This window comes from Papilio polytes, unplaced genomic scaffold (genome assembly GCF_000836215.1).
Source record: "Papilio polytes unplaced genomic scaffold, Ppol_1.0 DF823980.1, whole genome shotgun sequence".
In the NCBI taxonomy this organism is placed as follows: Eukaryota; Metazoa; Arthropoda; class Insecta; order Lepidoptera; family Papilionidae; genus Papilio; species Papilio polytes.
In genome coordinates this window covers 1,269,903-1,291,440 of record NW_013525224.1, presented here as the reverse complement: position 1 = coordinate 1,291,440, position 21,538 = coordinate 1,269,903, and the positions used below count along the sequence as shown (strand labels likewise).

The 21,538-nt window shown below is 33.5% G+C and overlaps 3 protein-coding genes across 3 annotated transcripts; 1 reads left to right on the top strand and 2 right to left on the bottom strand.

Annotated features, from left to right (window-relative positions):
• Positions 1 to 384: 384 nt before the first annotated feature.
• LOC106101619 (GDP-mannose 4,6 dehydratase) lies at positions 385 to 4,599 on the bottom strand. Its single transcript, XM_013280911.1, has 4 exons — positions 4,220 to 4,599; positions 3,764 to 3,958; positions 1,082 to 1,322; positions 385 to 668 (listed from the first exon to the last, which is right to left on the bottom strand). The coding sequence occupies exons 1-4, from the start codon at positions 4,286 to 4,288 to the stop codon at positions 424 to 426; spliced, it is 750 nt and encodes a 249-aa protein (XP_013136365.1). The 5' UTR covers positions 4,289 to 4,599; the 3' UTR covers positions 385 to 423.
• A 570-nt stretch (positions 4,600 to 5,169) lies between these two features.
• Positions 5,170 to 7,434, top strand: LOC106101580 (integrator complex subunit 11). Its single transcript, XM_013280861.1, has one exon. The coding sequence runs from the start codon at positions 5,471 to 5,473 to the stop codon at positions 7,256 to 7,258; it is 1,788 nt and encodes a 595-aa protein (XP_013136315.1). The 5' UTR covers positions 5,170 to 5,470; the 3' UTR covers positions 7,259 to 7,434.
• Positions 7,435 to 7,576: 142 nt separating this feature from the next.
• On the bottom strand, positions 7,577 to 13,698 carry LOC106101581 (tubulin polyglutamylase ttll6). Its single transcript, XM_013280862.1, has 7 exons — positions 13,571 to 13,698; positions 11,529 to 12,286; positions 10,992 to 11,154; positions 10,634 to 10,720; positions 9,905 to 10,128; positions 8,461 to 8,677; positions 7,577 to 7,745 (listed from the first exon to the last, which is right to left on the bottom strand). The coding sequence occupies exons 1-7, from the start codon at positions 13,598 to 13,600 to the stop codon at positions 7,635 to 7,637; spliced, it is 1,590 nt and encodes a 529-aa protein (XP_013136316.1). The 5' UTR covers positions 13,601 to 13,698; the 3' UTR covers positions 7,577 to 7,634.
• Positions 13,699 to 21,538: the final 7,840 nt, after the last annotated feature.

Below are 21,538 nucleotides of genomic sequence, written 5' to 3'. Positions count from 1 at the left end.
ATCTTGGGGTGAGGCAGGGTGATAATCAAGGACAGGGGACGCAGCACAATGATCAAAGAGAGGGAGGGATGATAATCAAGTTGGTGTAAGATGATAAAGCGGGACAGGATGATGATAAAGAGGCCGGAATAATAATCAGTTTGGGGACAGGATCCAAAGAGAAAGTTTATCAACATGTAATCAAATTTGTAAAATAAAAAACTGAGAAATCATTTTTAAAGTCATTCATATGGGTCTCTAGCGATTGTAAACACTTTAGTATTTTTTAAATTATTTGAACATTTATTATACTGATTACTTTACTGAAAATCTGCCAATTAAATTATTAAATAAAAAAAAAAATATTACATCCATAGATAATGTATTCACCTCACAAACTAATTCCCTCTTTACCAGAAAAATCTAGAAATAAATCAAAATACATCAGAAAATTACCTCTACATAATCCTTCGCATGTCCCCAATCTCGTTTACTGTCCAAATTGCCCAATTCCAAACAGGACATGAGACCTAATGTTATCTTAGCGACGCCTCGTGTTATCTTCCTAGTCACAAAGTTCTCGCCTCGACGCGGACTCTCGTGGTTGAAGAGGACGCCATTGCAAGCGAACATGTTATAGGCTTCGCGGTAATTAACCACTATCCAATAACCGTAGAGCTTTGCACATGCTAACAAAACATACAAAACAATTGGTAAAGGTTTATCTCATGCCTGTTTGGCGCTGGAAGCTATGCTACCCTGGCCTGGCTAGCCCTGTCCCTGTACATTATAATAGAATTAAGTTTTACATAGGATAAGCACTAATGTTTTTCAGTGATTCCCAGGCTGTTCTAAGTTCCCTAGGACCCAGCGAGTATATTGTAAAATAGGTTGAAAAAAATAGAGATTTACAGCCTATCCCACCAAATTGTAAATTGTCTGATAATAATCCAACGTGAAAAATATGTGATGGAAATATCAGGTTTTGTTTCCTTTTCTGACAGTAACGTCATTTTTAAGCTATCTGGCACTCTATCGGTCAGTGGTGGGACAAGCCCCTACAAGTCGAAAATGTTCGGTATATCTGATACCGAATACTTACCATACGGTGACCGTGGATAGAAAGGAGTTTTCTCGGTCTGTGGAACTTCAACCACCTTTCCGTACAGTTCAGATGTCGAGGCTTGGTATATCTTGGTCTCTTTCTCTAGACCGACCACGCGGACTGCCTCTAGCAACCTTAAAGTACCAAGAGCGTCCACTTGTGCCGTATACTCGCTCAGTTCGAACGATACTTTAACGTGTGATTGGGCTCCTAGATTGTAAATTTCTTTAGGACGAGTCTGGAACGAACACAGTAAATTTACCTAAGGGCCTGTCCTCCCAAATTGTAAATTGTGTGATAACAATTTTGGATTTTGTTACCTTATCTAACAGTTACGTAATATTTAAGCTATCTGAACCTCTATCAGCCAGTAGTCGGACAGGGCCTAAGACTTTCTAATTAGCTGTCAAACTGAGGGAATTGTACGATTTTCTGTAGTAAAAAGTAGTCTACTCTATCATATGCAGTATCTTTGTTTAAATTGTATTTTTGTTATAAAGACAATCTGGAACTTGTAACAATAGATGGATATCGCAATACTTGGAACTTAAAAGGGTTTTTACATTCATGTAATAGATTAGGTACTAATGGCTTTAGAATATTTTTAATCTTATCGATTTTAACGCGATTAATCTAATGATAATCGGAAATGACGGTTAGTCTTTGATAGAAAATCGTTACTCGGAATCATCAAGACGAATAATCTTTCAATGGTAAGAAGGATCTGATGCTTGTTTTAAAAATCTTAAATTTATTTGGCAGTCCCGGAATATTGTATAGTAGCTGTTGCTCGCGACTTCGCCTGCGTAAAATTATAAAAAAATTCCTATGTTACTCACAGATTACGTAGCCTTTTAATGGCGAAACTATTTTTGAAATCGGCCCAGTAATTATTGAAATATTGAAATAAATCCAAAAAATACAAATCTTTCCTTTTTATAAAATTAGTATAGATTACTCAACTAAGTGTAATTTCGCCTTATCTCTTTCACTTTCAAAGGAATGCTTATACCTCGGCTCGTATAACGTAATTACAAAGCAACGATCATGTTCGTAGTAAATGAAACCAGATGTTTCAACCTATTTAATAAATGATAAACAAAGTAACTATTGTTATACAATACATAACAATGGGAGCATAAAACTCTGTTGTTAACCCGCCATTTTGTTAATTCATTTTTATTTGCGCGGGAATTACTTTTAGAAGCTATGCATATAATAAAACTAGCTGTTCCATGCGGCTTCATCCGCATGAAATGTCAAAATTCAAATGCACAAATGACAATTGCTTCCTTGATGTTGGCAGCAATTTATGATCTCTTTCCCACATTAGGGTTTTTTATCCAAAATATTTACCCCTAATTTTAACGGCGTGAAAATATAAAGCGTGACGTAAGTGTAGGGCTATTTATTAAAAAAAGAACTATTTAAAATATGTTATAATTGCTGACATCTTAGGCAACAAAGAAGTGTGTGTTTACACTTTATTATAATAGTACAGATTGGAGAGTATGTTTCTAATATCAAAAGAAAAATTCCAGATTTCGGGAAGATGATGTATTCGCGTTGCTGATAACGAAAATTGCATTAAAAATTGTCTTTCTATCTGTCCGCAAGCCGCGTTTGTTTGGGGCAATTCCCAAACGGCTGGGGCGATTTTGACCGGACTTTTCGGGTGGTCTAAATTTGCGCTAACGAAGTTTGCGGGCGACAACTCGTAAAAAAAAAACAAAAGTCTGGTCTAAATCGGCCAGCAGTTTTGGCGATTATCTGGAACAAACGCGGCTTGAAGACATACAGACAGACAAGACATTTTTAAATGCGATTTTTGTTACCAGCAACGCAAATACATCAGCTTCTCGAAATCTGGAAATTTTTATTTTGACATTACAGACACTCCAATTTTATTATATGTTTACATATAGATTATTGTAACATATATCAGTGTATATATATTATACTAAAGAAAATTGTCAGTGGTTTTCATACTTTTTGTAATGCAAATATTTATACATACTGAAGGTTTCTGTATATATTTATACCTTTTATGTAAGCGGATGACAATACATGCTAGACATAATAATACATGTTCGCTGGAATAACTTTCAACAGATAAAATATAATTAAAACTACATATGTAAATGAGATTGAATATTTATGAGGCATAGATAATCCTATTATAATTCTTTAAAAACTTGATTAACGCCTTTTATCATATTTTTAAGTTTATTTCTGGAGTGTTTAGTACTAACCCTATTTATTGACCAACTTTCCAAAAGAAGGTACTCAATTTGTCCATGTTTTTTTTGTATAGTATGTCATAAGGATAGACAATCACTATAAAATATTTTTTACTTAGATACCTATTCTTTTTTTGCTTTTCTTTAAAATAGTAACATTGCCACAATAAGGGATAAAATAACATTGCTTCCTTATAATGTTGCTTTAGCACTTAGTAAACCTAAATAAGTGTTTACTAAATAATACTGTAGAAGGGAAACTTGTTCATTTTTATATGAAATTATCACAGTAAAAGAAAACACAACTTGCACATATTGGTGAAGAAATTAAAAAATATGTGTGAAGCTATCCCTCACCTGGCCAGACTATCTATGTCTTAGTAGAGTCGGCTGTGAGCCCAAAACTGGGGCGCAAGCAGATAATAATGAAATAACTTACCTTAGAAATAATACTAATAAGGCAAGTGGTGTCGGTAAGGTCACCATAATGAAGGTGCATCTTCCCACCGGTATGGCATGCTGGCTGGCCATACAAATGCTGTATGCGGCCAGTGTTAAATGACGAAGATCGCCTTAAAATTCCGTGCACCTCATATCCTTTTTCAATTAAAAATTCAGCTAAGTAGGAACCATCCTAAAAATTTTATGATTTATAAAAAAAATTTTGTCCCAAAAAATAAATATATAACAAATTAGTGATAGCCACGTAGTGAATTGTAAGAAATGTATCGCCGTATACATTGAGTTTTATTTGAATTTCTTACTGAATCTTTCAGTTTATTATACTGTATTTACTCTGATAAGATTTTTTTGTATAGCCTGTTATTGTTGAAATTCGTACACGTACATAAATTACTCGACTTGTTTGAAATTAACTTAAAAGACCGATACGTACCTGCCCTGTTATACCAGTAATGAGAGCTACTTTTCTATCACCATTAGAATTAGAACTTTCCCCCGACATTGTATTTAGTTATTTAATAAATAACAAACTTTTTAAATTCTCAAATCCAGTAGAAACACGTCTGACACCGGGAAAGCCGGCAAAACATTGATAAGCTTATCACGAAATTAACTACTTGTTTGAACACTTGAAATTCTACTTTAAAGGTGTTAGATTTGCTTTAAGTAAAACTAACCATAAATATGGTTATGTTTGGCAGAAAAATGTCCTATTATTTTACAATATCATTATATTTTAAGCAAAATAGAAAACAAGATTAGATTAAGAATGAAACCAAGTCAATAAACAAAAAAATATTTTTTGCGTGCCATCACTTGTCATTGACATTGGTCGCTTATATCTTGTCAATTCACAGAAATCGAGTAAATTCAATCGATTTTTCATGGAAAGTACTGAATACTTTTAGTTAATGTTTAAAATTCAAACATAAAGAAAATAAAGATATTGGCTAATTTTGATACTCACAACCAAAGGAAACACGTGTTTTTAGTATTAAAGAACTTGATAACTTGAAAATCTTTATTTTTTTTGTTAACCAATTTAACAACTCATCATCAATCATCATCATCAATAAGAAATAATTTAAAAAAGAAATGTCTTTGTTTTCGATGTATCAATATGAAATGTCATCATCTTTGTTCGATGCAAATGTACATCACTATCAGAGCTAGTGTTAACGCCTGGGTTACACTTGGCTAGTACAGTTAGTCAGTAGACTAGCAAAAAAAAACAAGCGTAGTATGAGCACTAAAAGGCGCCAGTGGGTCCACACAATTTATGACCGGCCGTCTCAACTGTCTAACTGTACTGGCCAAGTGTGAATCGAACATCAAAGAATATATAAAGGTAACATAAAGGTTATACTACTACTCTTTGATTTTAATATTTGTCAATGTCATGATTTTTAAACTGCGTGTTGTGTAGATATAAGTGAAGGACAAAAAATTGAAATTCGGTTCTAAACTCGCTTAAACTCGTTTGGCTGTGTAACAAGTGATGCAGATATTGTTTATTTAATTATTTCACTGTAAATAATACGATGTGAGGACCAATTCATTGTTAAAAATACTATAGAGTTTCGAGGTATAGTAGCGTGATAAGGTGTTTAATTTAGATTACGCCATAGGAAGTAATTCAAAGATCGTGACAAAAAACTAACAAAGTGTAAAAAAGGAAATCAACATGCCTGACATAAAGATCACTCCTTTAGGAGCAGGCCAAGATGTTGGACGCAGTTGCATTCTTCTCTCAATGGGCGGTAAAAACATTATGTTAGATTGTGGTATGCACATGGGATATAACGATGAACGTAGATTTCCTGATTTTTCATACATTGTTCCCGAAGGACCTATAACGAGTCAGATAGATTGTGTTATTATATCTCATTTTCATTTAGATCATTGCGGCGCGTTACCTTATATGTCCGAAATGGTTGGATATACTGGACCGATTTATATGACCCATCCTACAAAAGCTATAGCTCCAATTTTGCTAGAAGATATGAGGAAGCTTATTGTAGAGAGGAAGGGAGAGTCAAATTTCTTTACATCACAAATGATTAAAGATTGCATAAAGAAAGTGACTGCAGTCACATTGCATCAGTCTGTAATGGTAGATAATGAGTTGGAGATAAAAGCATACTATGCTGGACATGTCCTAGGTGCTGCCATGTTTTGGGTAAGAGTTGGCAATCAATCTGTTGTGTATACCGGAGATTATAATATGACACCAGACAGACATCTTGGAGCTGCTTGGATAGATAAATGCAGACCTGATTTAATGATAACAGAGTCCACTTATGCAACAACCATCCGTGACTCAAAACGCTGCCGTGAACGGGATTTTCTTAAGAAAGTTCATGAATGTGTTGAAAAAGGTGGCAAAGTGTTGATTCCAGTGTTTGCATTGGGTAGAGCACAAGAATTGTGTATTCTACTTGAAACATATTGGGAGAGAATGAATTTGAAATATCCAGTGTACTTTGCCTTGGGTCTAACTGAAAAGGCAAACAATTACTATAAAATGTTTATAACATGGACCAATCAAAAGATTAGGAAGACTTTTGTGCAAAGAAATATGTTTGATTTTAAGCATATAAAACCTTTCGATAAATCATACATAGACAATCCTGGAGCGATGGTTGTGTTTGCTACCCCAGGCATGTTGCATGCTGGTTTGTCTTTAAACATATTTAAAAAATGGGCACCTTATGAGCAGAATATGTTGATAATGCCTGGTTTCTGTGTGCAAGGTACTGTGGGTCACAAAATTCTTAATGGAGCAAAGAAGGTAGAATTTGAGAATCGTCAAGTTGTTGATGTTAAAATGGCTGTAGAATATATGTCATTCTCGGCACACGCTGATGCAAAGGGTATAATGCAATTGATACAATATTGTGAACCTAAAAATGTCTTATTAGTACATGGAGAGGCACAGAAAATGGAGTTCTTAAAGGATAAAATTGAAAAAGAATTTAAGATTAATTGTTACATGCCAGCTAATGGTGAAACAAGTACAATTAGTACCCCAACAAAGATACCAATTGATGTCTCCTTAAGACTACTTAAGGCTGAATCTGTGAGATACAATGCACAGCCTCCAGATCCAAAAAGACGTAGAATAGTCCATGGTATTTTATGTGTGAAGGATAATAGACTTTCATTCCTTGATATTGATGAGGTTTGCAATGAAATTGGGATAAATAGACATGTGATTCGTTTCACGAGTACAGTCCGTTTCGAAGATAGCGGTCCTGCTGTGAAAACTGCAGAAAAACTTAAAGCATTACTGGAAGAGAAATTACAAGGTTGGTCCATCACTATTTCTGATGGTAATATATCTGTAGAATCAGTTCTCATTAAGTTTGAAGGGGATAATGATAATACAAAGAATATTTACGTATCTTGGACCAGTCAGGACGAGGATTTAGGGAGTTACATATTGGGACTTCTGCAGTCAATGGTCCAATGACAAAATCCTCAATCAGCAGAGTATCAGTGGTTAAGAGCAGGTGTCTCCAAAATAACCTATTGATGCAATGCAATAGCCTTGTACAACATTCTTATCAGATTTTTATCTGATGGATTCTACAAGTTAAAAATGTACATACATGTATGTAAGTTGGATGCCAGTTACCGGGAGTTTCAGAGAGAAACAAACACTGAAATCAAAACATATTTTTAATCTATGTTTTTTCAATGTGAGTATGGAGATGTTTAAGTCAGATTTACGGCGATGACGTTGCAAATTGTCTACAAACTTCTATAGTACATAGGATAAGAAAATATGTTTTAAATTTAATAAATAAGTTTTATTTTTAATAAATAAATGGTTTTATAAATCGATTTTATTTACACCATGTGATGTCGATGTTACATTTTCCTTGATACCATAAATACTGCAGTTGATTCATTTTGTTCAAGCTTGTAAATTGCTCTGTAGTCACTTGTTTTTGTGTCTGAAATTAAAATGAGTTAACACTTTTCAATCAGAAATCTTTGGTAACAGAGGGTCTATTACGGATTTGACTGATTGTGGCCAGAACTTATAGATTCGTTTGTGTACTTTAGATACCGTAGGGCAATGCACTAATCTAATAAAAGTTTTGTCGATGTCGTTACGAAAACGTTATCACGAATATTCGTGATACACCTTTGTGATCGTTTCGATCAATGAATTACTAAAGTAAATCTTTAGATCGACAAATTAAAAAGTAAAACAGGATACGAAAATAATCTAGAAAAATTATCAACAAATTTTAACGTAACTTGACTTGGTTAGTTATCGATTTCTTTATCTCATTGAGTCATCGAATTGTGCAATAGTTTATACTGCGGTATAGCAATTATATTGTCATGTTATAAGTTAATCTTTTTGGCGAAAATTTGTTGACCTGAACATAAAGTGTTCCACATATCTTATACTTTTTAAGGAAATATTTGATAAGACGTATACAAGTTGTGGGTGGGTAACTGATAACATCGCTGTTACACAAGTTTAATGAGAAATCAGTTATAATTGGATAAAATAATCATTGAGAATAAAAATAATATATGTTGATAAGCAAAGTTCAATATTTTACTATCAAAATGTTTTGCAATTTACGTTGGAAATTATAGTCAATTTAAACTACTCATTTAGGGGCTAGCATAAAAAAGTAATAATAATTTTACCATTTCAGGTGGAAATAATCTTTTAAAGTCACCCTTGTGTAAGAATTCTCTATGAGCTTGAAGTAAATTTTTTCTCAATTTGGCGCCAAGACAAGGTCTGCACAGATTACAAATCGGTGAGGCTTCGCACCGATCTCTGCATTTTGTACTGCATTCGTCACTCCATACTGCTATATTTTTCTGTGCTGACACCATATTTTCTGCTTGGGTCTGTTCCCTAAAAAATAAAACATTTTAGGTGTACATTAATTGCCCTTATTTCGTTTTAAAATGGATATATGTAGTTGTTAAACTTATACCAGTCCATTGCCTTAACACATAAAAAAATTATCTCAGTTTTTTAAAGAGAATAAAACTCACGATTTGGTTAGATTAGGAGAAATATTTCTTGGTTTAGGTTTTATCAAAGATAAGTAATCTAGTAATGTTTGCTCTTTCAATAAAATCCTGTCGCTTTTTAACATTTAGGAAATTCCTACTTCAAAAGTGAACGGTATATCTAAAAATAAATCGAACGATAGATCCTTTGTAGTGAGGTCATAAAACTTTTAACGACGGATGCTTGCAATATATATTTGGGTGTTTCTTACTAAGGGATTCGTATCTATGAAAGATTTGCCTAAACTATTAGAAACTGACCACTTATACAAATGCCTGATTCGAAGATTTATTTTGGTGAGATAAGTTGAAGACAAAAATGTTAACAAAACTTATTAAAGACAGCTTTCCCTGCTTCGTTTAACAATTTTGTTACGGTAACTACGTAACATGAGTCCGTTGAAACATAATTCAATATTAATAATTAATTTTTAATTAATCTTATTATCTCACTTAATATTATAAATGCGAAAGTTTAGATGGATGGATGGATGTTTGTTAGCGTTTGTAGCCTAAACGGCTGAACGGATCTCCATGAAATTCGGCACAGATATAGAGCATAATCTGGAAGAACACATAGGCTACTTTTTATCCCGGGAAAAGTAACGGTTCCCGTGGGATTCATTAATTTAATTTTTTAATGTTTACTCGATCATTCTGCAACAGTCCAATATACCTTATTGAAATTTGGCACGGAATTTGACACATGGGATAAGGTTCATCCCCGCGAAATGTCCGGTTCCTAAGGGATACGTAGCTTTTTGTTATTTAAATAGTTCGTATGTTTTCTAAACCAAGCGGACGAAGTCGCGGGCAACAGGTAGTGATAAAATAAATGGAAACATCAAAACCTAGCATAAGCCATGGCCACACATAGTTATAAAACGTAATTAGATAGTATACTACAATCTTAAATAATGTATGACGGAGCAGTAATCACAAGAATGAATCAGCATTAAAGATTGAATAGTCATGATGTGTCATGTTAATAAGTATTCATTATTAAATGATATGTAAATATAACTACTTACAAATAATTGTAAATAAATAACATTATATATTTTACCTTAAATCTGTATTTCCTCGTCCATTAATGTAACTGGCAACACCAACCAGAGAGAATAGGTTAAACAGGACTTGTTCGTACAGTAGCTGATTTGGCGGGTAATGAGCTGAGCTTAAATTAGGTGACATATTAGCTTCTAGAAGATAAACCTTTAAGTCCTCGTCTACAACTAAATCAAACCGCATCATCTCGAAGAAGTTGTCTCCTGATGGATAGTTGTTGAGCTGTCAGAAAGAGGGTAAAAAAATAAATTATCTGTTGCATTTTGAATCTCGTATTATACCAAGGAAGGCCTTAAAAATTAAGATAAAATATTGAGGTTTATAACACTGTGCGTTAAATCCATATGAACGTTGTAAAGCAAGGGAGAAGATACTGTGAATTGTGCTAGAGGTGAGGAAGAAAATAAAATCAGAGAAAAGAACTTTAATGTAATTTATCAAACGAAATAAAAATATCAGGTGTGGCTAATAAAAGATGTGTAATAATAATGATAAGTTGGTATCAAAAATATATTAATAGTTTTATGTTATTAACGTATTACAAATCGTACTAATGTCTTAAATGCGAAAGTTTAGATGGATGGGTGTTTGTTAGAGTTTGTAGCCTAAACGGCTGAACCTATCTCGATGAAATTTGGCATAGATGGATATGATACTCACATTTTTTTTTTCAATTTCATGCGGACGGAATCACATGCGAAAGCTGGTAAATAATAAACATACTTACTGCCTCAATGATATGATGTTCCTTGTTCAGAAATACTTCAGATATAGCGCTCTCCACTTCGGTCCACATTACTGCCGGATCTTTGCCCTGACATTTATTGATTGAATATAAATATACTAGCAAAAGAAGTAGGAAATGTAACTTAATTTTTAGTAGTTAGAAGGAAACGATTCATATTGTTTTACATTTTCTTCACCCTTTAACGTGAAAACTAAATATTTCTTAATATCGGAAATCGAACCCACGACCGCGTTATTGGTGATTCGTTTCTTAATTTTCTCTATTCATTTGATATGAAGATTTACGTTACTCGTCGATTTTAGAGCGAGTTTTAAATTAATAAAGTTTATGCTATTACCTTAGACCTAACGTAGGTATCAAACGCTTCTTTCATAGTAAAACCCAGCGCGGTGTAGGGATGTGCTAAAGAAGGCACTTCCCACGTTGGCAGATAATCGTCTCCTACTACGTACTTGTCTAATACTTTGGGGTCGAATGGATAGTACTTTGCAGGACAGTATCTGAAACAAGGAATTTGGTTTACAAGATAGTAATGACGTAAAATTTTTTCTTCGTTATATTATAATAAAATATAGAATATTTTTAAACGAAGAGCAGACGTAGTGGCCTTAATTTTTATTCTTGAATCTAATTAACACTAAATTTAATTAAAACTTATCTGAATTTATTAATAGGAGAGTTTATTTAGGTAACTAAGATGTAAATTACGTAGTTTTTCTTAGCTTTATCAATCGTTGAATAAAGATATGAGTGAAAATCATAGACTATAAAAGTTTCACAGTGCTACTCTATTTTCGTTACACGTTCAAGCCTACTGACGTCATCGAAAAGCAGGACGTGTAAATTATAGAAAGAGAAAACTATACATATTTACCTGAATAATACATCACCTTTGTAGTAATAAACTCTTAGAGGATTAACAGACGTTAGGACAACATACACACCAATGTCAAACTTATGTCCATCCACTAAGAACGGTTTTTGTACATACTCTTGCACGAAACTTTCTCCACTTGACAAGTCTATTTCACTCACATTCTTGAGAAATACTCCTCTGTGTTGATTGTGTTTCTCCAAAAATAATGCATCTTTATTCTTTGATGCGTATTGTAGAAACTCATTCTTGTTGGCGGGCAATTTGAACGCTTTAGGTATATATTTAGAGTTCGAAGTTGCTAAATCAACTTTATTAGTTATAAATCCTGTACCGGGAAAGTGATTGACCATCTGATTTGGTTTTAATCTATGTAAATTTGGATATAACACTCGGAAAGGGTAATCGTGCGACCATAAAAGACTCCAAGGAGTTGTGTTAGAACTTTTCTCATAACCTATTCTTTCAAGCACTAAATGGACATGCTTTAATAATCCGTTTTTGTTCTCTACATCGTTGTACGCAGAATATACCCAGTACTTCCTTCTGTCGGTCTTATAATCTTTGGTAAAATTTTTATTTGAATTATCTAATTTTAAATTCTGTACAATCACTCCTATGGACACTGCTATAATAAATATTAATAAAAACATGTTATAATTTCCTTCATAATATTTCTGTCGACATATTCCATGAATGAAATCTGTCTCTCCATTATTATCGTTGTTATTTTTTTCCTTTTCATCTGTTGATGTGTCCTATAAATAAATAAAGATATTTATTATTTTCTGGGATGATAAATATAGTAGGTAGAGCATAATACGTTATTACTAGTACACAATTAACTAAATGTACTCTATTTTTATTGGCAACAGGAAAATTGATATAGGCAATACGGAATGATAAGCGGTTGGATATATAGTTATATTTTCGATCACAAAATTTCCTAATTTTTTTTTTAATAAAATAAGGTGGCAAACGAGCAAGTGGCCACCTGAATCCGCCAATATGGCGAAGCGACCACTGCCCATAGACATCCGCAATTGCAGATGCGTTACCTATCCTTATCCGACGGAGGAGGAGACGTACATCAAGAGGATATTTCCTCTTCCTATGCATCTCCTCTACCATCAAATCCACTTCCTGTTCCCATCCTCTCCTTGTAAGAAAAGGGTGGTAAAGAGAAAGGGACTTAAATTAGGCCTCCGGCACCACACTCATCAGACGAAACACGAAATTGCTCCCATTTCACATTGTCTTCTGTGTGGTCGTGGTATTAAAAATTAACTGTGTTAGTGCCCGCTATAACATCTTCGCACGAATGGGCCGGCGCGTCCGGTATAATACCATGACCACAAGGAAAACAGGCGTGAAGTGGAAGTAATTCCGTTTTTCGTCTAAGGAGTGTGGCGCCGGAGGCCTAATTTTAGTCCCTTTCCCTTCCCACCCTTTTCTTAAGAGGAAAGGATGGGATGGAAATGTCCTCTTTATGTGCATCTCCTCCTCAGTTAATTAAGGGACAACGCATCTGCAATTGCGGATGTTTATGGGCAGCTGTCGCTTTCCGTTTCATTGGATTTAGGTGCCCGCTTGCTCGTTTGCCACCTTATGTTTTATAAAAAAGTTACACATTCCAACTGTGATATGCACAAAATTAGTTTTCTCTATTAATTAATTATGTAATTACAAATATAATTAATTCGTATCTAGTTTATTTAATCTGGTTAAAGTCTAAAAAAAAATGTTTTAATATCACGCTATCTTTGGTCAAGAGATAAGTTCCTTGTTAATATTTAATCGGAGTTATTTTTATCAAGTTTTATCTAAATTCTTATCGTGAGTTTAAATATTTAGAATTTGTACATCATAATTCACAAAAAAAAAATTAAGTTTGTGTTTTCTAACTTTTTGATTTAACAATTGTAATTTGCTTGAAATACATATTTGAAATTTAAAAACAAACAAAGCTAGCCTTTTATGATTTTATTATTTGGTAATTGTATAATCTTTAACAGGAAAAAACTAAAATAAACAATACTTACTGTAATCATTTCGTCCATTTTACGTTCCATATTTAAACAAGAAACAAACCAAAATCAGCCAGTATTATTGTATTATTATGACAAAAACAATACGCACTTCACATGTTCTGAGTAACACTGATTTTCTTCGTATGGTGTTCGAGTGAGACAGCAAATATGTTCATAGTGTGTGAAGGAGAGGTAACACACTTTCTAAAAACTTAGTACACAGTCGGCATACCGGTATAAGGTCACATCAGTTGATGAAGATAAGTAGGTTGTACCGCTAAGCTGGTTTGTTAGCGTATTTGTTTTCACTAGCCACAAGAGACTACGCGGATCACGCCAGTAGAAATAAGTAAAACTGCTTTATACCAACAGTTGTGCTTATCCAGCGCAAATAGGCACTTAACCGAAGTGCCCTAAACCATATTCTTAAAATAGTACTATTTAGATATAATATCTTAAAAAAATATTTTCTATAATTTTTTTTATAACATAAGATGGCAAACGAGCAAGCGGCCACCTGAATCCACCGAAATGGAAAGCGACCGCTGCCAATACAGACATCACACACATCACAACATAGACGTCCGCAAATACAGATGCGTTGCCTACCCTTAATTGACGAAGGAGGAGACGCACATAATGAGGACATGCGTCTCCTCCACCGTCGAATCCACTTTTCCTTCCTATCCTTTCCTCTTAAGAAAAGGGTGGAAACGGAAAGGGCCTAAAATTAGGCCTCCGGCACCGCACTCGTCGGACGATACGCGGAATATCTTCCACTTCACGCCTGTTTTCTGTGTGGTCGTGGTATTACACCGGGCGAGCCGACCTATTCGTGCGCAGATGTTAAAGCGGGCTCTACCACTGTAATAACCTCTTTTAAACAGTTTTAATTATTATTAGCACTTTTCCGAAATGAAATTTAAAAACTCTCAAAGAATAAGTTTAACCTAATTTATAAAACTTATTTTTAGCATCATTTAATTGAAAACGTTTACTTTAAAAAGTTTTCGGTTTTCAAAGGAATATTCGAGGCTACACTTCGCCCACGCACCTTTCCTAAAGATACTTCTGAATATTTATCTTAAAGACTCGAAAAGTGAGAATAACTATGATAAATGAAATTAACAAGTGCCACTTGTAACTGTTATTATTAATTCTACGAGCTTACAAAATCATCTATTTCTGTTTTATAAAAGCCAACAGGAAGTGAACAATGCCTTTTCAATTTATGAAGGATTCGAATTGTTATAATATAAATTAGCTATTGCACGCGACTTCGTCCACGTGTAAAAAATAACAATAGCGTACTCAGTAATAATCAAGCTTATTAATGGCGAAAGAATTTGGAACATCGGTCAAGTAGTTTTCGATTAATTTCAATACATACGAAAAATTACAAATTTGTATTGTTTATGACACTAGTATAGATAAAACATACACATTTATTCTATTCTATTTCTTGTTTATGACTCTCCCACAGCGGATTGGGCCAGTGTCAAGTGTTTGTGGTTTAACTCTAATTTGGGAGAAACTGGTAACAAAACTCTGCTTATGGAGATGTTCGTGGGTGTACAAGCGGTCTAAATATTTTAAACTATTGAATTATATTATATACACATTTAAGCTGCAAAAAATTACTTTGTAAGCCTAAATACTCGTAACTATCTGCTTGAATATATATATGTAGGATTATTTTTATATTCTAAATATGTCTTACTTTTTAGTAGATGTCGAAATAGAGGCAAATACCAACATGAACAACGCCCTTGAAGATTCGTGGTCTGCACTTATACCGTGCGGGCCAGGTGGAACGACCGCCCAGGGCGACGGATAGTAGAAAGCCTGTGTATTGGTTTGTATTGCCGTTAAGCGTAATAATCTCGCCCAGGGCGATAATAATAAAACCGTCCCTGTCTCTACTGATGACATTTAGGTATACTCGTGAATACGGCATGCCGATAGAATGCCGTACTGCATAGTTGCTGTTACAACAGATGTTTGTGTTAACCGCAATCGTCTGGTATTGCGATTGACATTCTTGATCAACACTATTTAAGCCAGCTATACCTTCATCTTGCTAAGTTATCAATATGCTTACACAAGTACATCTTATATTTTTTACGTTTTAGAATGTATATTAGAGGAAGTTTGAAAGTTGTGCCAGCGGTGAAGAAATTAAGAAGCAAAAGGGTATCGTGGTATGGACATGTTCTGCGACGAGACGGTAGAGACATAAACCAGAAAGTATTGTGGATGGCTACAAAGGAAGAGGAAGACCGAAGAAAGTATGGATGGTGTGAAAGAGGATATGCTTAAGAATGGAGTGGATTCAGATATGACGGCTGATAGAGATGTATGGAAGAGCAGCACATAGTGTGCCGACCCTCCATAAGGGATAAGGGCCAATTGATGATGAAGTACATTTTAACTGAAAAGTCCGATTGTTCAGGTAAATTGGATGTATGCTTTGATTCGTATGAGCTTATATGGAGGTGCGCTCATTACTCGATTTTTAGTTGTACAACTAAACACTTGAATGGACTGCGAAACAATTGACAATCGCATAACAGTTGTGCGATAGTTTAGTCAAATCCGCGCCCGCTCTTAGTATTACCAAGTGAGTGTTTTATACAAATAATTAAATTTGTAAAAAAATAGATTAATAACGCCATTAGTTGAATAAATTGTAGAGCTTCAAAATCTTCTGCAGAAATCACTATTACTCAAATAAAAAAAAACATTGTCTGATTAACTCTTAGGTTTTTAAGAATGTCATATCTAATGTTCTTACCAAAGTATAAAATAAGTTAGCTTAATTTCTTTTATAATTCAGATCAAGTAGAGGTTACAAATCACAATACAATTTATACGAGTAAGTCGTCTGCTACAAATAAAAGACTGAAAGAACTCTTTCAGCTCGATACGAAAAAAAAAGCTAAATAGTACTCGCAACATTAATTTAATTAAGCGATAGCATTAGTATCGAGGCACTGTCAGTGTAAACAGACGCAGATAATGTGGTGGAGACAATGGGATGCGGCAAGTTCGACTGTTTACTGTTGTTGCAGACGAGCCGGCGGGCGCCGCGTGCACCGCACTAACGTATGTAGCTGTTTTATTATGGGAGATAATTTTCTACTGTACATTAGGAATATTCAAACAAGAGTTTTATAAAATACAGGATAAAGGATTTTTTAGTCACCAGTTCTGCAGCTCTTAGAATTAATCATCAAATTGTATGAAAATTAATACATGAAGCAAATGTTATCTATCTTATATCAATATCGCAGAGTAAATTTACTAAATAATTAAAAAAAGAACTGTTAATTTACACCAATCCATCGCCTAAGGTCGATAAAAAGAGGAAGTCAATCAAATTGCAAAAATCCATTCCTCTACCTCCTCCTACCCTTTTATTATTAAAAAACATTTGTAAAGTTTCTGCAAAGTTTTGATTTATTACAAACGATAGCAGTGGTCAATTCGCCATCATCGCTTAATTAGGTAACGCTCTCTAAGTTGCCACAAAAAAATGCTTTGATAAAACCAATACAGCTACATATCATTATGTATCCTAAGTTTGTCGACGCAAGCGGCGCCGCGGTGTCTCGTGAAGCCATCGATCGCCAATCCGGCAACTCGCAGCTCGCAACTCGCACCCCGCCTGCTCGGCGCCGGCCGCCGGCTCTCCCTGTCTCCTGGACCAGCCACGACTGGCCATTCAATATATTTATGTCATTTTTTGACTCAAATAACTAAATGTATGCGTAACTAGTTAGTTTTACATGAAGTGTACTCATTGATCTTAAGCGGGACTTAAGTGTAGATTTAGTTATCTGTACTAACCGACTATTTATTTCTTATTAATGGACAACAACTAAAGGAAAGAGTCCCTAAGTTTAGGTTTTTTGTAAGATAAATAAGAAGAAATTCTGTTTTTTTATAGACCATTAACGACTCGTTATAAATGCGTTTAGACGGATGGATGTTTGTTAGAGTTTGTAGCCTAAACTTTTGAACAGAACTCGGTGAAAATTGACAGACCATAGACTGGGAGAACACATAGACTATTTAGCTCATTTTTTCCACGCAGTCAGAGTCGCGGGCGAAAGATAGTAATTTTTAAAACCTTTTGTGACTTTATGAGAACATTTATCAACTCTTTTTTTAACACTTAATCTTTTATTGCTCATTAACTTGATAACTTATCGGGTTATCTTAACTTAAAGTTAAATAAGTTATAATTGAATAATGTAGCGCAACCTTCACTGCGTCAACTTCCGGTGACAGTTCTCGAGGTTTCGGATGATTGATTCTCCACGTGCTCAGCAGTTTATGATCCTTCGTTACGTCATTATGGAGTACTTTTTATATTCATGTTTACTGCACTTAAAGTATGTGAATTAGTGTGGTTTTAGAAAAATCTTCACTAAGTGGCTGTTTAATTATATCGTAAGAATACACAGGTTCTCACTTTTTTTACTTTTTACGAATATCAGTATTGCATGGATATGAACCGGTTAAACGAACCTCGATTCATTTTAAATTTTTATTTCGCGCGAAAACAGTCACGGGTAAAAGCTTGTAAATAATTTTACTCAAATATACAGAATTTAATTATATAAATAATTGAAATAGTTTCTGTAGTTAAAGATTTATTTATGCTGAATGTTTTACTAGATTTAGCCACAATTTTGAACAAGACGTACAGACTAATATTTTTTCTTAATAACATCTTCAAGGTCATTGAAGATTATATACGGTCAAGGTTTATGTAATCCAAAAATATAAAATTTTAATACAAATTTCCTTATAGCTGTAATACTAAGCGCTGAATATGCTAATGCGTGCTTTAATTTGTACAAACTCTAACATTTTTCTCTATTAAGGAATTTTGTGACCTTCAAAAATTTTAACCGGAAAAATTGTAATAAAGGTGAGTGTACACTGTTCATTGGATTTTATTGTTGTGTTTAAAGAAACAAGATGTTTTTCAGCTAATTGAAAAATGTCACTATTTAAAAACTAAATCTATAATATGAAGCTAAAATCTAAAATAAAGCACATTCTATTGTAGTTTAACAATTTTTAAAGAGGAAAACAATTTACTTACTTAAAGTATGTTTATAGTTTATACAATTGATGAATAAATATTAATAAATTGATAATAAAACGTAAAATCCCTCTTAAATGTATTCCATTTCCTATTCAAGAGAACTCGAATCGTGTCAGTGTATACGTACCCTTAAAATAATTTAGTATTTCGCATTCCAGCAAAGGTTGACACGGCGTTATAAATTATATGTCCGGTCATTGAACCTTACTCGAATAGTTTGTGATTAACCACACTAATGGCAGGTATTCTTGTATTTTTGCTTCATGTAGACCTTTAATCATATTCGAAGCATAGAAGTGGTATGTATTCTACACACAATCGAATACGCGAATGTTGAAGGTCTATTTTTTATGGCGTCTATCATCGTTCATTCTAACAAACCTTGATAGCTTCGACCTTTGGAATACAATGTGGCCGTTTTTAGATCTTTATATAAATGTTAGTTCTTATATCATTGTTATAATGTGTGTTAAAGAATTTCGGCCTTTAGATATGACTAGCTGTTGCTCGCGACTTTTTCGCGTGGAATTAAAAAACAGAAAAAATTTAATTAATATTACTCATTGATGACGTAGCTTTTTAATAGTGAAAGAATTTTAAACATCGTCAAAGTAGTTTTTGGGTTATTTCAATACATACAAAAATCGAGAAATACAAATGACTCTTCTTTATAATATTAGTATAATTGTAGAGGTATTTGTTAAGTTATATTTGTTATTTAAATAATATTTAAAATATACTTGAAGTAGAAGTCTTCATAATATTATAACAAAACAATTGCATTAACTGGCGATGAATTATGATTTCAAAAAGTTTTCACCAGCGACTCCGCGCTCGTGGATAGAAAAAAAAAGTAAGTAGCTTATATATTCCTCCAGAGTAGTTATGCTCTGCATCTATGAAAAATTTCATCCAGATCCATTCAGCCGTTTAAGCTACTCATCTATCCATCCATCTGTACTTTCGCAATTATAATATTACTAACATTAGTAAGTATTATGATAATTAAAGACAACCTAAGTTAGCTGACCGAAGTTTTTATGTTAAAATAAGTTTTAAGTTATACAGTCAAATCTTTTTTCTACATTTTAATAAATTATTTACTATTAACTTTTTAAAATTCATACCAGTAGCCAGTATAAGTTGTAACAATTTGAACCGTTGCCAGAAACTCAATCGTAACGTTACCCGGGCATCCCACCCTCTGTTTTCCCAAACTGAATCACGACTAAAGAAAAACTTACCCCTGTCAGAGTATATAAGGGATGGTAGTTCCCTGCGACGAGTCAGTCGCGATCCGCAACCCTTAGAGCGAGGGTTGCACGCCGCTTCAAATAAATGATCAACTTTTTACGCGAAAATCTCGATGAAAATTTTCCAACGTGACATTAAGGTAAGAAATGGTATATTATAAAAAGTATATTAAAATATTAAACTTATGTACAGTTTTTATTATATTTTAGTAGTTTATTTGTTAAGAGTTTCGTAGAATTGATATTTAATTTTCAAAGTGCTTCATGAGTGAGGTTCGTGAAAGTCTAGGCTTGGCTAACGAACTAACGATTATACGAACTGTTAGGAAATTGTTGAATTGCATATTACATCTACATTTCCGTAGGTTTTTTAGGTCTTGATGATTAAATATCAGTTATAACTAACCAGCTTTTATTTCGTTTTACTAAAGTTTAAAAAGTTCTTATATCAAGTAATTTTTTTATAGAAGTTAGATAATAAATGTTTAATTAGGGATGAGTAAAGGTTAGTATTTGTTAAGAAAATCTCGAATGTAAAGACTAAAACAATACTTTTAATATATTCAAATAAATTATAAAACTCACTTTACTAATTCAAATTAGTTCTGAAACAAATATAAAACAGGATCTCTAAGAGATTGATTCCATGTCGACGTTATGACTTTGAATCATTTTATTACAAAAGTATGCAATAATTATGTTTGTTACACGAACTTTGCTAATAATTTTCGCGTGATATTCTGTTATTAACATATATAACAAAGTCGCAATTTCTGACTGAATACTGGATAATATCTGTTAGTTCCAAATCTTTGGACACGTACACTACAGAATGACAATCAACACGCAACTACACTATATTCCAAACCTAAACTTTGTAACATCACTTATTATAGATGACATATGAACATCGTTTTTTTTTAATACTATAAAGTGGCCAATGATGAAGCGGTCACTTGAAACCGCCAAAATGGCCAAGCGACCGCTGCCTAGACATCCGCAATGGGGATGTTTCCTAATGTTACAAATCCAAATAAAGTTATGTTTAATATTTTAAAGACAGCATTTTAAAACCTATAATAACATTTAGAGACCTTGAATGTTTGTCTCAAATTAAATATAAATTAAAAACGCTGCAATATTTTTTACCCTCTATTACTCGATCTCAAACACCAACGACGTCACTTCTTCGCATATAACATGGCAGTGTGACCAACTTCAGTGAATGTCAGTGCATTTGTAGTTATATTTTTTTTTAAATGATTATAAGACTTGAGTTTTCGTGTGTTATATTATGAGGACTCCATTATTAAGTGTTTTTATATTTACGACATATTTTACGAGCAAGTTTTCGATCAATATGACGAAAAAAATAGTAAAAGTTATTTGAGTAGCTAATATTCAATTTACGTCTGGTCACATTGAATCAGCTGTTATCAGTATTTGTCACAACTTGAAATCCAAACTTTATGATCATTATAAAAGTTACATTTTTTTAAATTGATAATTTGGAATTAATAATTTGTACTTTAAATATTCCTTTCCATCCACAAGCAACAATAAATATATAATATGTTGAAAGTATAACCTTCTCTTCAAAATTTCGTG